General features: G+C 48.8%; 1 protein-coding gene across 1 annotated transcript; it reads right to left on the reverse strand.

The window, feature by feature from the left end:
* Window positions 1-342: 342 nt before the first annotated feature.
* On the reverse strand, window positions 343-15010 carry Anxa9 (annexin A9). Its single transcript, XM_048357984.1, has 14 exons — window positions 14413-15010; window positions 14208-14309; window positions 13745-13835; window positions 13062-13158; window positions 11786-11880; window positions 11399-11512; window positions 11054-11144; window positions 9252-9331; window positions 8999-9058; window positions 6986-7070; window positions 6744-6839; window positions 6586-6644; window positions 1704-1826; window positions 343-992 (listed from the first exon to the last, which is right to left on the reverse strand). Exons 3-14 carry the CDS (start codon window positions 13817-13819, stop codon window positions 930-932), a joined length of 1038 nt encoding a protein of 345 aa, XP_048213941.1. The 5' UTR covers window positions 13820-13835; window positions 14208-14309; window positions 14413-15010; the 3' UTR covers window positions 343-929.
* Window positions 15011-15079: the final 69 nt, after the last annotated feature.

Here is a 15079-nt window from a genome sequence, read left to right on the forward strand (position 1 = left end):
AAGTTGCCTGTTATTTCCAATGGTGCCAGCAGGGGGAGCCAGAGCCTTTTTATCTCCTCCTGTGCCTGTGTGCATGCGTGCGTGCATTTTGTGCGTGTATTTGTGCATGTGCACACTAGCACACATGCAGGGCCTGGGCAATGTCCCTGAGCCCTGAGTCTTTGTGCTCAAGGCTAGTGCTCTACTTCTTTGAGTCACAGCTCCATTTCTGGTTTTCTGGTGGTTAATTAGAGGTAAAAGTCTCACGGACTTTCCTGCCTGGTTTGGTTTCAACCACAATCCTCAGATCTCAGCCTCCTGAATAGCTAGGATTACAGGCATGAGCCACCAGTGCCCAGCACTGATCCTTTCTTGCCAGTTCATGTAGACGGTCCTTAGCTACCTTCTGACCTTGTTCTGGTGTTTGCTTCTCAATTATCTTGCCTCAAATTTCCTGAGAGAATACAGAGGGTGAGGGGAGACCCAAGAGTGTGGATTGCTCACAGAGGTAAAAACAGGATACCTTGCTGAGTAGCCAAGAACACATCAAAGGTGCCTCCAGCTCCAAGGCCTCTTTCCTGGTCCATGTCCTGTTCCACCCGAACTTCAATCAGGGACCATGAACGATGGTGACGTTTGCCAAAGAAGTCAAGTACAAGCAGTATATTCTGGCCAGGATAGGGGAAGGATGAGTGGGGCAAACACTGTGGAAGCGGTCCTGTTACCCCACCCCAAGACAGAGGTGAAAGACTCTGGGACAAGACCATGTTTTGAGATATGGGAATTTAAGGGATTTAAAAGAAAGGTATAGCCTCTCAAGGAGAAGTTCAAGTATGTGGTACTCCATGGAAATATTCTATTTGGAGGCCCAGCTGGACTACCGCAGGCTCAAGCACACATAGGTATCTCTTGTCCTTGAATGTCACATGAGGACGATGGGCCAGAAGATGTCACATGTCTTCTGCTCTGCACAAGGCCAGCAGGGCTGACCTGCAGTCTCCTTTCACTGCGTCCTGTAGGCAAGGAAGGAACTGTTAGAAAGCCCACTGCCAGCCAAGTGCTGGTGGCTCACGCCTGTAATCCTAGCTACTCAGGAGGCTGAGATCTGTGAAGTCAGCCCGGACCAGAAATTCTGTGAGACTCATCTTCAATTAACTACCCAAAAAGCCTGGAAATACAACTATGGCCTTAGGGGTAGAGCACTAGCCTTGAGCACAAAAGCTCAGGGACAGTGCCCAAGCCCTGAGTTCAAGCACCACAAGCAACACAAAAAAGAAAAAGAAGGAAAGCTCTTTGCCACCATGGTCCAAGCAGGTCAACCCCTTCCTCATGGGGTCCATGGCCGGAGGGAGCATGCGCCTGGTACTTGTAGTCCTGAACGCAATACACCAAACGCTCACATTTTACATGGTGAGAATATGCTCAGCTGTGGGTAGGGAAGGTGGAGGAAGGTGTGGAAGTGAGTCTCTCGGGCTCCAGGCTACAAACTTGCTGTTTTTTTTTTTTTTTTTTTTTGCCAGTCCTGGGCCTTGGACTCAGGGCCTGAGCACTGTCCCTGGCTTCTTCCCGCTCAAGGCTAGCACTCTGCCGCTTGAGCCACAGCACCGCTTCTGGCCGTTTTCTGTATATGTGGTGCTGGGGAATCGAACCTAGGGCCTCGTGTATCCGAGGCAGGCACTCTTGCCACTAGGCCATATCCCCAGCCCCCAAACTTGCTGTTTTACCTGGAGAGAAGAATACAAAGACTTCCCAAACTTCTTCTTGAACTCAGCTCGGATGCTTAGAAGGTCAGTCTCACTTCGAGAGATAAGGATTCGCATCAGGACTTGGTAATTGGGCTCAGTTTCCTGGGAAAGAAAGAAACAGGTTAGGGTAAACAGTAAGATTTTTCGCCAAGAATAAAGGTTGAGGACTGGGAAGGTGGCTTAGCGGTAGAGTGTTTGCCTAGCATACATGAAGCCCTGGGTTCGATTCCTCAGTACCACATAAACAGAAAAAGCTGGAAGTGGTGCTGTGGCTCAAGTAGTAGAGCACTAGCCTTAAGCACAGAGAGGCTCAAGGACAGAGCCCAGGCCCTGAGTTCAAGCCCCAGGACTGGCAAAAAAGAAAGAGTAAGAGTTGAATTGGTTACTGGTGGCTCATGCCTATAATCCTAGCTACTCCGGAGGCTGAGATGTGAGGATTGCAATTCAAAGCCAGCCCTGGTAGGACAGGCCATGAATCTCATCTCCAATAAACTACCAGAAAACTGGAAGCGGCACTGTGGCTCTAAGTGGTAGAGCACTAGCCTTGAGTACTCAGGGACAGTGCCTAGGCCCTGAGTTCAAGCCCCATGACTGACAATCTCCAAATAACCAGCAAAAAACAAAACAAAGCAAAACTAAAAATATTGCACTGAAATTATGGTTCAAGTGGTAGAATGCCAACCCTGAGCAAACAAGCTGAATAAGAGTGACAGGCAGAGTTCAAGCCCTGGTTCCCGCACAAAAAAGAAAGAAAAAGAGAAGAACAAGAGTTGAATGCTATGAAGGGTTGCTGTGGAAATGGAGGCAAGGTGGAGTTAGAGGAAAAGACAAGTATACTTTATCTCAGGGCCAAAGTCATCATTGCCCATCCTCATGGAGATGGTACAACAAGAAAGATAAAATTCTGAGAGAGCAGCTTGAATAATTCTCTCTTTTTTTCTTTCTTTTTGTAGTATTAGGGGTTAAACACCAGGTCTACACATGCCAGCAAACATTCTACAACTAGGTTATATCCTCGGCCCTTTCTAACATTTTAAGAAACGATCTTGCCAACATCATAAACTGGCCTCAAATCTGTGATCCTTTTACCTCAGCCTTTCAAGTAACTGGGATTATAGGCATGCATCACTACGCTAGGCTGTGGTACCTGCCTGTAATCCCAGGCTGTAATTCCTGCCCAGGGCTAGCCTTAGACTTCCATCCTCCTACTTATGCCTACAACTATGCCCTTGCTATCACTGTTTCCTAATATCCACTTTTTCCCTTTCCTGAGTCACTTGATTCACAAGACCCTTCCCAGAATGGCCTGCAGCTGTTAGGGTAGCCCCACGGATCACTCATTCCATGTAGAAACGACAGGGCTGAGGGTGTAGCTCAATGTAGAGCATGTGCTTAGAGCAGAAGGCCAATCCCAGGTAGCAAAAAAGGAAGAAAATGATCAAGTGAAAACAAACTGTAAACCGGGTGCTGGTGGCTCACATTTGTAACCCGAGCTCCTCAGGAGGCTGAGCTCTAAGGATCATGGTTTGAAGCCAGCCTGGGCAGGAAAGTCCATGAGACTCTTATTTCCAATAAACTAGTCAGAAAAAGCCAGAAGTGGAGCTGCAGCTCAAGTGGTTGAGTAAAAACGAAGTTTGAGACAGCACCTAGGCCCTGAGTTCAAGCCCTAGAACCAGAAATTTGTGTGTGTGTGCATGCGTGCGTGCATGCGTGCACACGTGCATGCACATGCAAGTCTTAAGGCTTGAACTCAGGGCCTATCTCTGAGCTTTTCTGCTCACCTAGCACTCTACCACTTGAGCCACAGCTCCACTCCTAGATTTTTGATATTTTAATTGGAGCTAAGACCCTCATGGATTTTCTTGCTCCAGCTGCCTTTGAACTGTGATCCTCAGGTAGGCTTACAGACATGAACCTGTATTTTTTCTGGACTAATTAATTATCAAAAGACTTCATGGCTACTTCATTAACTCTCATGAGTCATCAGTTGTCATAAAGACTGCCAATTGTTCCTCGGTATACATTCCATTCCTCCCTAATTCTTCTATTTTTTAGACTGGGTCTCACTGTATTGCTCAAGATAGTCTTGAAGTCAGTCCTCCTCCTCCTCCTCCTCCTCCTCCTCTTCCTCCTCCTCCTCCCCAGGGCTGGAAGGGCAGGCCTGAGCCAGCATGCCAAGCTCCCTTCATCCCATTCTTATCCTAACAAAGGTGTAGAACTGGGCAAGACTCATTCATTAACTGACTAGTCTCACGGATGTGCTAGTACTCTTCACACCAAAGCTATGTTAAGTATAATTCTAGTCTTAGCACTTGAAAATATACTTGGCATGTCACAGTGCCCCAGGCCTTTCACCAGGAATATTCATTTAGAGTTCAGATGGGACCTGAAGGGATGGCTCAAGCAGTAGAGTACCTGCTTAGTGAGCAGTTTAAATCACAGTACCACCAAAGAAAAAAAAGAGTTCAGACTGATTGAAGCATGTTCCAAATTAGCCTTCACTAGAAGCCATTTTTCTTTTTTTTCTTTTTTTTTTGGCCAGTCCTAGGCCGTGAACTCAGGGCCTGAGCACTGTCTGGCTTCTTTTTTGCTCAAGGCTAGCACTCTGCCACCTGAGCCACAATGCCCCTTCTGGCCATTTTCTGTATTTGTGGTGCTGAGGAATCGAACCCAGGGCCTCATGTATACGAGACAAGCACTCTTTTTTTTTTGCCAGTCCTGGGCCTTGGACTCAGGGCCTGAGCACTGTCCCTGGCCTCTTTTTGCTCAAGGCTAGCACTCTGCCACTTGAGCCACAGCACCACTTCTGGCCGTTTTCTATATATGTGGTGCTGGGGAATCGAACCCAGGGCTTCATGTATACAAGGCAAGCACTCTTGCCACTAGGCCATATTCCCAGCCCCTAGAAGCCATTTTTCTAAATAAATATTCTTCACAATCTATGTTTCCACATGTCTCTCAGAAAAGAATGCTATAGGAGTATGGTGATTTTTTTCCTTTTAAAGAAATTCATAAAAAAAGTCTGATTTTTTTTTCTAATTTGTAAGATAAACCTGGTATTTACATCCAAGAACATGGGTCCTGTAATCCCAATAATCTCAAAAATCATCTAGCGCTGGGATAGGTATGTGCGTGCTACAGAGTGCTCTGCCACTGAGTTACACTCCCAGTCCACAAGTTATTTTGATGACAGGAATGTAGGCAGGTAACAATAGCTCTTCAAAGGAGTGTCGATGTTGACTCATTACAATGATCCAAGCTTTCTTGGGCAAGTATAGTAATCTACTGTGAAGATGGAAATCTCTGGATGATGAAGCAAGTGCTTACACAGGCAGTGTTTGGAATAGTCATCACCAAAGCCTTCTCAGCTGGCAGACAGAAAGCTTTTCCCTCTACCAAAATGATCACTCTCCCATCCTGTTCACATTTTTACACTCCATACATCTTCATACAACAGAATGGCTGGGAGTGTGGCCTAGTGGTAGAGCGCTTGCCTAGCATGCAAGAAGCCCTGGGTTCCACTCCTCAGTACCCCATAAACAGAAAAGGCCAGAAGTGGCGCTGTGGCTCAAGTGGTAGAGTGCTATCCTTGAGCAAAAAGAAGACAGGGACAGTGCTCAGGCCCTGCATCCAAGCCCCACAACTGGCAAAAAAAAAAACCCAAAAACAACAACAACAACAACAAAAAACCACAAACAGCAGAATGACTTTGTTTTGTGCTAGAACTGAGGCTTGAACTCCAGGCCTGAACTCTTTTGGTTAAGGCTAATGCTGTACCACTTTGAGCCACAATTACACTTCTGGTTTTTGAGTGGGTAAATGGAGATAAGAACCTCCAGGGACTTATTTTTCTGCCTGGGCTGGTTTTGAACCATGATCCTCAGATCTCAGCCTCCTGAGTAGCTAAGATCACAAGCGTGAGCCACCTCTGCCTGGAGGTCTCAGCCTTTTAAGTAGCTGGTTTTACATAGTGTGAACCATCTGTACCTGGCAAAATGGCTGGATTAGTGAAGGTCACCAGTTTAAGGACATTAACATGGACCCCAAAGTAACATCTGAAGAAAGGATGCACTGGGTACTAAAAGCACTTATGGGAGTGAGTACAGGGTGGAAACTATATACTATGACTTACTAGCCATGTAAGGTACTTAAACTCTTCGTGTTCAGTGTTCTCATCTATAGAACAAGGCTGCAGAATGGCTTGGAGGATTATTGAAGTGTGTAATATACCAAGGATAGGTCCTGGCATACAATGAGCACCTAAGAAAGGTTGGTTCTTGCCATTATTAGCACTACTGCTGGTTTTATTGCCACAACCTCTGACATCTGATGATGGACAAGGCACTGTATTACAAAGCAAATTCATATCTATATTTGGTCACCTGGATATTCATAATGCCAACATTTTAGCTGCGGTGCCCTCATGGACCAAGTAACTCAGTGACAACTTACTCTTCTATGCTTCACAAGACAGCGTGTAAACACAGGGGAAGAAAACTACAATAGGTTTATAAAGTGTGCAAGAGAATTGCACCAAACCAGGCACCAGTGGCTCATGTCTGTGATCCTAGCTACTCAGGAGGCTGAGATCTGAGAGTTAAGGTTTGAAGTCAGTCTGGGCAGGAAAGTCCATAAGACTTATCTCCAAATAAACAGCAAAAAGCCAGAAGTGGAGCTGTGGTTCAAGTAGTACAACACCAGATTTGAACAGAACAAAAAGCTAAGGGACAATGGCCAGGCACACACACACACACACACACACACACACACACACACACACACACACACTTCCAGACAACAGCCTGGAAGAATCTCTTCCCAAGTTTTGTTCCCATGGAGGGAAAAGGAGTGTGTCTCTCACCTGCAGGGCTAACTGAAGTTTGTCTGCAAAGTACAGTGGTGTGTTCCTGATCACCGAGGCTGGAAGGAAAGGTGGGAAGGATGGAGGACCACTGTCAGAGCCCCAGGTCCCCATCCCAACAGAGAACCCTGCCCCACACCCTCACAGCAGGTCCCTACCTAGGCTGAGCAGGGCCGCCTGGGCATCCTCCGGGAAGTGCTTCCTGATAGCTTCCTCCACCTCGTGCCCAGTGCACTGCTGGTACTGATTAAACACTTGCGAGGTGAGGAAAACCAATTGCAGGGAAGGAGAATGAATTATCACAGAAAAGATGAGCCCACCCTGTCTACCCTCACCCTCCTCAGCGCAAGTCATCACTAGAGAAAACTGAGAGGGAAGAATTCAAGAAGGCTGTGTGTACCTCGGATGAGGTGTTCGGGATTGCGCTGGGTGAAGATTAGGACCCATGGCTCCTCCGAGCTGGGCCTTGCAGATTGCTGTAGAGCCTGGGGAGGGAGAAAGGAATCAGTAAGAAGTGAAGAAGGGGGCTGGGGATATGGCCTAGTGGTAAGAGTGCCTGCCTCATATACATGAGGCTCTGGGTTCGATTCCCTAGCACCACATATACAGAAAATAGCCAGAAGTGGCGCTGTGGCTCAAGTGGCAGAGTGCTAGCCTTGAGCAAAAAGAAGCCAGGGACAGTGCTCAGGCCCAGAGTCCAAGCCCCAGGACTGGCCAAAAAAAAAAAAAAAGAAGTGAAGAAGGATCTTTAACTTGGGAAGCCATTATTTTATCATGATGGAAATGAGGTTGAGTGAAAAAGGTGGGTTTTTTTTAACCCATATTTTGGTTGTTGTTGTTGTTTTTTGCCAGTCCTGGAGCTTGAACTCAGGGCCTGAGCACTGTCCCTGAGCTTCTTTTTGCTCAAGGCTAGCACTCTGCCACTTGAGCCACAGCGCCAGTTCCGGCTTTTTCTGTTTATGTGGTACTGAGGAATTGAACCCAGGGCTTCATGCATGCTAGGCAAGCACTCTACCACTAAGCCACATTTCCAGCCTGTAAGTTGTTTTCATAAGTTGTTTTACATGTGAGTTGTTTTTTTTATTTCAATTTTTTATTGCTATTAAGGTATGTAGCCAGCTGCTAGTAGCTCACGCCTGTGAGTGGTAGAACACTAGCCTTGATCAAAAGAGCTCAGGGACAGGGCCCAGGCACTGAGTTCAAGCCCTATGGCTGACAATAAACAAACAGGTTGATGTACAGAGGAATTACAATTATATAAGTAATAAGTATATTCCTTTTGGGACAATGTCACCCCTTCTCTTGCTCTCTCCCAGTTGTTCCCTCCTGTCCTGATTCAAAGGTTGTTTTTGTTTTGTTTTGTTTTGTTTTTCCAGTCCTTGGGCTTGGACTCAGGGCCTCAGCACTGTCCCTGGCTTCTTTTTGCTCAAGGCTAGCACTCTACCACTTGAGCCACAGCACCACTTCTGGCTTTTTTCTATATATGTGGTGCTGGGGAATCAAACCCAGGGCTTCATGTACACGAGGCAAGCACTCTTGCCACTAGGCCATATTCCCAGCCCCCTGATTCAAAGGTTGTATAGTTTGGGGCTGGGAATATGGCCTAGTGGCAAGAGTGCTTGCCTCCTACACATGAAGCTCTCGGTTCGATTCCCCAGCACCACATATATGGAAAACGGCCAGAAGGGGCGCTGTGGCTCAGGTGGCAGAGTGCTAGCCTTGAGCAAAAAGAAGCTGGAGACAGTGCTCAGGCCCTGAGTCCAAGGCCCAGGACTGGCCAAAAAAAAAAAAAAAAAAAGGTTGTATAGTTCATTTTTAACATAGTGGTAAGTTTGTTAACATAGTGGTAAGCCTGTACTGGGGTTTGATCTCAGGGACTTTGTGCTGCCCCTGAGGGTTTTTGTTTGTTTGTTTGTTTTTGTCAAGACTAGAGCTCCACCACTTGAGCCACAGTCCTACTTCCAGCTTTTTGCTGGTTAGAGATAAGTGTCTCGGGGATTTTCCTGCCGGGACTAGCTTCAAACTATGATCCTCAGATCTCAGCCTCCTGAGTAGCTAGGATTACCAGTGTGAGCCCCAGTGCTTGGTACTGTTTGTTGAGAGAAACAGGTCTGAGAGAGGCCCTCTATTTGCAACTCTATCTCCTAATTTGGGAAAATCCCAATTCTCTGATGAATTAAATCATTTCCAATCCTCAAGACAAGATTGGGGAGGCTTCCTTGACCCCAGGGCCTTCATGAGGAGTCTGTCAGCTTAGAAGCTTACTTCCTACGAGCAGCAGAGGTGAAGCACCCACTCAGGCACACGTCCTGTGGCAGAAACAAGCTTGCAGGACAGATAGGAACATGGGTCTAGGCCCAAAGATGCAATGGAGGAGCAGTGCTATGCCCAATCTCCCAAGCCTCTGGCTCACCTGGACATCCTGTTCTGTCAGATTGTAGTCAATGATTCCAGAGTAGCTTTCACGGCCCCCCTGCAAGGAGACAGTATTCTCAGGGAGACTTGGTGAGAGGCAGCTCTTATTTTTAAGTCTCCAGGTGAACAAACCAAGCCGTGGCCTCCCTAGAGCCTTCTCTTGTCCATCACGTGCCAGCCACGCGCTCTGCCTTCTCACCCATCCCCAGACCTGAGATTGAAACTCCCTCCCTTCTGAGGCCAGTCCTCACCTTGGCCAGAGCCAGGAGCAGGTCCCGCAACATGCCACTGGTTTCACACCTGATGTCCTCCTGGGCCTCCGCCTGGAAATCTGGAGTGGGGCCAGGAGCTCTCTGAATCCTCCTGATTTTTCCCTCCCATCAGAGTAGAGAGGGTAGAGTTCCCCAGGATGGGTCGCCATTCTTGCTACTTCTACTGCAGTAGCAAGAGTAGCTTAATGGCTGTTTATTCCCAGACTACCAGACACAACTGCCATTGTGACCACTCTAAAAGCATCCCAAAGCTGTGAGGAGTGGCATGGCCTCATTCTTTCTCCTCCAAGCCGGAAGCATCCATCATTGCAGTGGTATCCAGCTGGAGAAATCGATCATGTGAAGCAAGATGGCTAGGGCCTCACCCTGTATCCAATCCTCAGTGAGGACAGAAATGAGGAAATGAGGTAGAAATGAGGAACAATGATATGTGGGGTAGGATACAATGCAAAAGAAGAACAAGAAAAGCCCTGGGTTTGATTCCTCAATACCAAATAAACAGAAAAGGCTGGAAGTTGAGCTGTGGCTCAAGTGGTAGAGCACTAGCTTTGAGCACAGACAGGCTCAGGGACAGAGCCCAGGTCCTGAGTTCAAGCCCCAGGACTGGCAAAGAAGAAGTGTAGAATTGGTTGCTGGTGGCTCCTCATGCATATAATTCTAGCTACTCAGGAGACTGACATCTGAGGTTCATAGTTCAAAGCCAGCTGAAGCAGGAAAGTCTATGAGACTTTTTTTTTTTTTTTTTGCCAGTCCTGGGCCTTGGACTTAGGGCCTGAGCACTGTCCCTGGCTTCTTCTTGCTCAAGGCTAGCACTCTGCCACTTGAGCCACAGCGCCGCTTCTGGCCGTTTTCTGTATATGTGGTGCTGGGGAATTGAACCCAGGGCCTCATGTATATGAGGCAAGCACTCTTGCCACTAGGCCATATTCCCAGCCCCCTATGAGACTCTTATCTACAATTCACCATCAAAGGCCAGAAATGGAGGTGTGGCTCAAGTGGTAGAGTGCCTGCTTTGAGTGAAAAAGTTAAGGGACAGGGACAGCACTGAGTTTAAGCCCCAATACTAGCACCACCATCACCACCACCACCCCCCCCCAAAAAAAAAACAAACAAACAGGGAAAAACCTAGTTACAAATTCTACAAATAAGAAGGCTAGGCACGTGCAACCAAGCTGGACTAGCAGCTAGGGCCAGAAAGGTGACGTCCAATCTTAAAGTCCCACCTTTCCCCCAGGCTTCAGGGAGGGTTGAAGTGTGTCAGCTAGGGGCTGGGAAGGCGACAAGAGTCCCTTTGGGACTGTTTGGTAGCCTAATGTTGTTATTACTTTTCAAATCTGCCCTGAAGTCTCAGACTAAGATAGTTAATCATTGTTTCTCTGTCTTTAATGACCACGTTTGTTTCTTCCCTCTGGGAGAACTGAGAGGCAGGGGAGAGAGCCTGAGGGAACAGAACTTGGTCAGCCCTGCTCTCGGAGAGCTCAGAGGAAAGGAGTACAGAAGAGGAATGGAGGGCTGGGAATATGGCCTAATGGTAAAGTGCTCGCCTTGTGTACATGAAGCCCTGGGTTCGATTCCTCAGCACCACATGTATAGAAAAAAGCCAGAAGTGTGGCTGTGGCTCAAGTGGTAGAGTGCTAGCCTTGAACAAAAAGAAGCCAGGGCCAGTGCTCAGGCCCTGAGTTCAAGCCCCAGGACTGGCAAAAAACAAGACAAAAACAGAAGAGGAATGTATTGTCCTGTGGACCCCCTCCCACTCTGGCACCTCCCTGTTGCAGTCTTACTGTGTTTGTAGACTGCCAGGCATTCCTGCAGGCGAGCTGGGGCTCGGGTGGCAAGAATTTCCATGGCTACATCTTCAGCAGAACCTGGGGCCTGGAAGAAATGGGGAGGCTGCTCTGAGATTGGACCAGGTCAGTAGTACAGCAAGATGGCAGACAGAAAGGCAGAGGGCAGACACGGGCCACGCTCCATCCGAAGAGTCACTGTGGGACTGTGGGATGGTCAGGAGGATATCCATCAAGCCCACTCTCTGGAGGGGGCAAAGGCCAAGTAGTAGGCCATCTCCTTCCCTCAGTGGCGTCCTCCACCCGCAGACACTTCAGACACTGTCCTCTCCTGGTACCTACCTTCAGGGCTGTCCTCAATTCCTGGGCATCGAATTGGGCTGCAGGCTGCAGCAAAGCCACCACGATCCTCTCCACATTGCCTGAGAGTGCAGCCTGCAGTGACTTCAGCAGGTCCTGAAATAAATGCCCCCCACGGCTGAGGCAAGGAGATTCAGGGAGGAGGGCTCCAGAGAGAGAGAGAGAGAGAGAGAGAGAGAGAGAGAGAGAGAGAGAGAGAGAGAGAGAGAGAGAGAGAGAGAGAGTGTAGGTCTGGCTAGTTTTCCTTTTTTTTCAAGCCGGAAGCATCAGCTCTCCGTGTAGCCAGAACGCAGGGGTTAGCTTCAGCAGCAGGTGCTGCTGCACCCCAAAGCCTCGTCCACTGTTCCTGGGAGGACAGAGTGGTCTCACCTGTTGGGTTCGTTCCTGGAAGGCTCGAGAAATGAGCTGTCTTTGCTCTCTGCTCCGATTTGTTAGGACATCCACAATGGCACCGTGGTCCACACCTAGATGGAGGGGAGGGCTAGGCAGTCACTAGGGGCTCTGCAGGGGCGGGGTCCCCTACTCCCCAGAGGAGAGAACAAGGCCTAGAGAGGCCTGGGGAGGAGTCAGGACTACTTAATCCCTACTTCCAAAAGGAAATGCAAACAAATAGCTGAAATGGCGAGGAAATCAAGCAGGAGTGATCTGGTGTAATGATTTAAATAAAAGCAAAAGGAAGAAAAAGTAAGTTTTTTTTTTTTTAAATTAGGTAACTTGGATTGGAATTTCAGCTATTCTCTTATGAGTTACATCACTTTGAACAAAGCTCTTGGTCTTCCTTAGTCCCAATTTCCTTATCTGTAAAATGGAGAGTAAGCCTGACCTCCCGGAGGTACTGTGCGAGTGGGTATGGCACACTGCCCTGGCACCTGACATACAGGAATTAAGGCATTTGACAAACACTTCTGAGAATGAGCCATTCTAAACCTGGCACCAGTGACTCATGCCTATAATCCTAGCAATTCAGAAGGCTGAGATCTATTTTCCCCCCCATCTAGGGGCTTGAACTCAGGGCCTGGTCACTGTCCCTAAGCTTCTTTGGTCAAGGATAGCACTCTACCATTTGAGCCGAAGCACCACTTCTGGCTTTTCCTGTTTCTGTGGTACTGAAGAATTGAACCCAGGGTTTCATACATGCTAGGCAAGCACTGTACCAGTAAGGCATGTTCTCAGTCCCAGGAGACTAAGATCTGAGGATCATGGTACAAAGCCAGCCCAGGCAGGAAAGTGCAGGATTCTTTCTCCAGTTAACCATCCCAAAGCCAGAAGTGGCCCTGTGGCTCAAGTGATAGAGTGCTAGTCTTAAGCACAGAAGCTCAGGAATAGACGAGTGCTGGTGGCTCACACCTATAATCCTAGCTACTCAAGAGGCTTAGATTTGAGGATCCAAGTTCAAAGCCAGCCTGGGCAGGAAAGTCCGTGAGACTCTTATCTCCAATTAATCACCAGTAAACCAAAAGTGGCTCTGTGGCTCAAGTGGTAGAGCACTAGCCTTGAACTGAAGAGAGCTCAAACTCTAGGAACACATACACACACACACACACACACACACACACACACACACGCTCACAATTAGCAACTCTAACTTTCTGGCTGCTTTTAGCTTGTGAAAGGTAATTGGTAATTGCTGAAGAAGGGGGCTCACCTTGGCCTGTAATGGCCCTCAGCAGCCTCTGTACATCCTTGTCCACACTGAAGCTCAAGAAGGTCCTGAGGGTCCCCAGGGTCCCCCAAGCGGCAGTCTGTATGAACAGGGCACAATTAGGAGGGAGAATTGTCCAGCTGCCCAGCCAGCCTTGGCAGAGCCTCAGGGAGGGTTCTCCACTCCTAGCCCCTGAGGTGGCACATTAAAAACAATCCTAGAGTCAGGTGTTCATGGTTCACACTTGTAATTCTAGCTACTCAGGACTCAGGACTCTGGGGATCCGAGTTCAAAGCCTGGACAGAAAAGTCCATGAGACTCTATCTCTAAAATTAACAAGCAAAAATCTGGCTGGAGACATGGCTCAAGAAATAGAGTCCCAAACAAGCAAGCTAACCAAGTTCAAGGCCCTGAGTTCAAAGTGTCCTCTACCCCCCCCCCCCCATACAGGCAAGAGAAAGAGATGGAGAGACAGAAAGATAGGAAGGAAGAAAGAAAAATCCTAGATCTAAGATCCTGGCTCAAGTGGTAAAGCACTTGCCAAGTAAGTACAAGGTCATGGGTTGGGAGTATTTATCTTGGTAGTATAGCACTTGCCGATATGCATAAAGCCCTGGGATCCAGACCTGGCCCTATACTATTACTCAGATAGATAGACAAATTCCTAAAATTCCAACAGCCTCTACCTTGTTGGCAAGGCCCAGGTAGCTGAGTATCTCTCGGGTCACAGAGTATCCCACATTCTCGCTGCTCACGGACATTGTACAAGTGGCTTCCCTAAGGAAGGAAACAGGAACCAGTTGAGGTGCATCTCCTACCTGGGGTTACTATGACCCTCCCCCATCTACACCCCAGGCTCAGGCCCAAACTGGAATGGAAAGGGAGAAATAAGAGGAAAGCTTCCATTTTCCCCAACTGTCACCCCTCCGTAGGCAGCAAGCCCAGACGAGAGAGGACCAGACCCAAGCCTTACCAGTCCTTAGCCAGAGGTGGTGCTTCCATCTGAGGTCTAAGTCTTTCCAGGGCCTAAGGCAGTGCAGGGGAGTTAAGGGGATGTGGCTCAATTCCACACAGGGGAGAGGAGACAGCTCCTGCTTGTGCCTCCCTCCCACAGGTAAGCCCCCAACTCCTGCCTACAAAGTCGTCTACCTGGTTGTCTGCCTTTTTCCCTAGGAATCTCAGGCTGGGGTCTTCGGGTCAGCAGGTGCAATCTCTGACCTGATAGATGCGTTCTTGTGGGGACATGGGTCCCTGGACAAGAGAGCGGGGCTTCTCAGTCTGGGTAAGGAAACCGTTTTCCTCTCTCCAAGCCATCCACAAGCCCCTCTCCCAGACCTGCGGGCCCAGCACTTACCCAGCGGAGCTAGAGGTGAGATAGGTATTGTGGTGGCCTAGTGGCTTGCCTTTGTGGGCAGCAGCTGGTGTGTAGCCTGGTAGAAGGGGGGCGTGGGCAGTCTCAGCTGAGCAGCTGGTCAGATGACCTCTCTTGTGGACCAACCCAGCTGTTGTTTTAGGCTCTGGCCCCTCCCAGCCATGGGAGAGGACCAGGCAGTACCCCGTCCCCATACAAACACCTCTCCGCCTAGCATCTCTCCTCCCAAGAACTGGGCCTTAACCCACGCAAGTGAACTCAGCCTGACTCTCCGCAGCTCAGTCGGACACAGGAGGCTTTGTGCACTGGTTTCCCTGTGGGGCCGGGTGGGACTACAGAAGCCAGAAGTGTCTGAAGTCCAGCGTCTGCGGGAGCTCTGCCTCCCGGCTCCAGCTCCCTGGGGGGCAGGTCAGACAGGCTCTGGGCTGATTTCACGATTGATAGGGGAAAACCTGTTGGGGCACATACCAGTAGGGCACCCCAGCCTGCACCCTACAGGGGGTCCCAGCCCAGAAACTCCCTTATTAAAACCCAGCCAGCTTGGGTGGGGAAGAAGCGGATTGTTTCTATCTGTGAAGAGGGAAGGGCTGAGGTAATCAGGGGTGGGAGGCTGATGGGCCCAGTCAGGAGAGAAATATGCGAAGGGTGT

The sequence above is a fragment of the Perognathus longimembris genome, chromosome 11, assembly GCF_023159225.1.
Source record: "Perognathus longimembris pacificus isolate PPM17 chromosome 11, ASM2315922v1, whole genome shotgun sequence".
NCBI classification, from domain to species: Eukaryota; Metazoa; Chordata; class Mammalia; order Rodentia; family Heteromyidae; genus Perognathus; species Perognathus longimembris.

Excerpts from the sequence above, each read along its gene's own strand:
- Anxa9 (XM_048357984.1), bottom strand. The coding sequence starts at position 13,819 with ATGTCCGTGAGCAGCGAGAATGTGGGATACTCTGTGACCCGAGAGATA. Across the intron at positions 11,145-11,398 it reads AATTGAGGACAGCCCTGAAG|GCCCCAGGTTCTGCTGAAGA; the intron begins GTAGGTACCAGG and ends CATTTCTTCCAG. Across the intron at positions 9,059-9,251 it reads TGCTCCTGGCTCTGGCCAAG|GGGGGCCGTGAAAGCTACTC; the intron begins GTGAGGACTGGC and ends GTCTCCTTGCAG.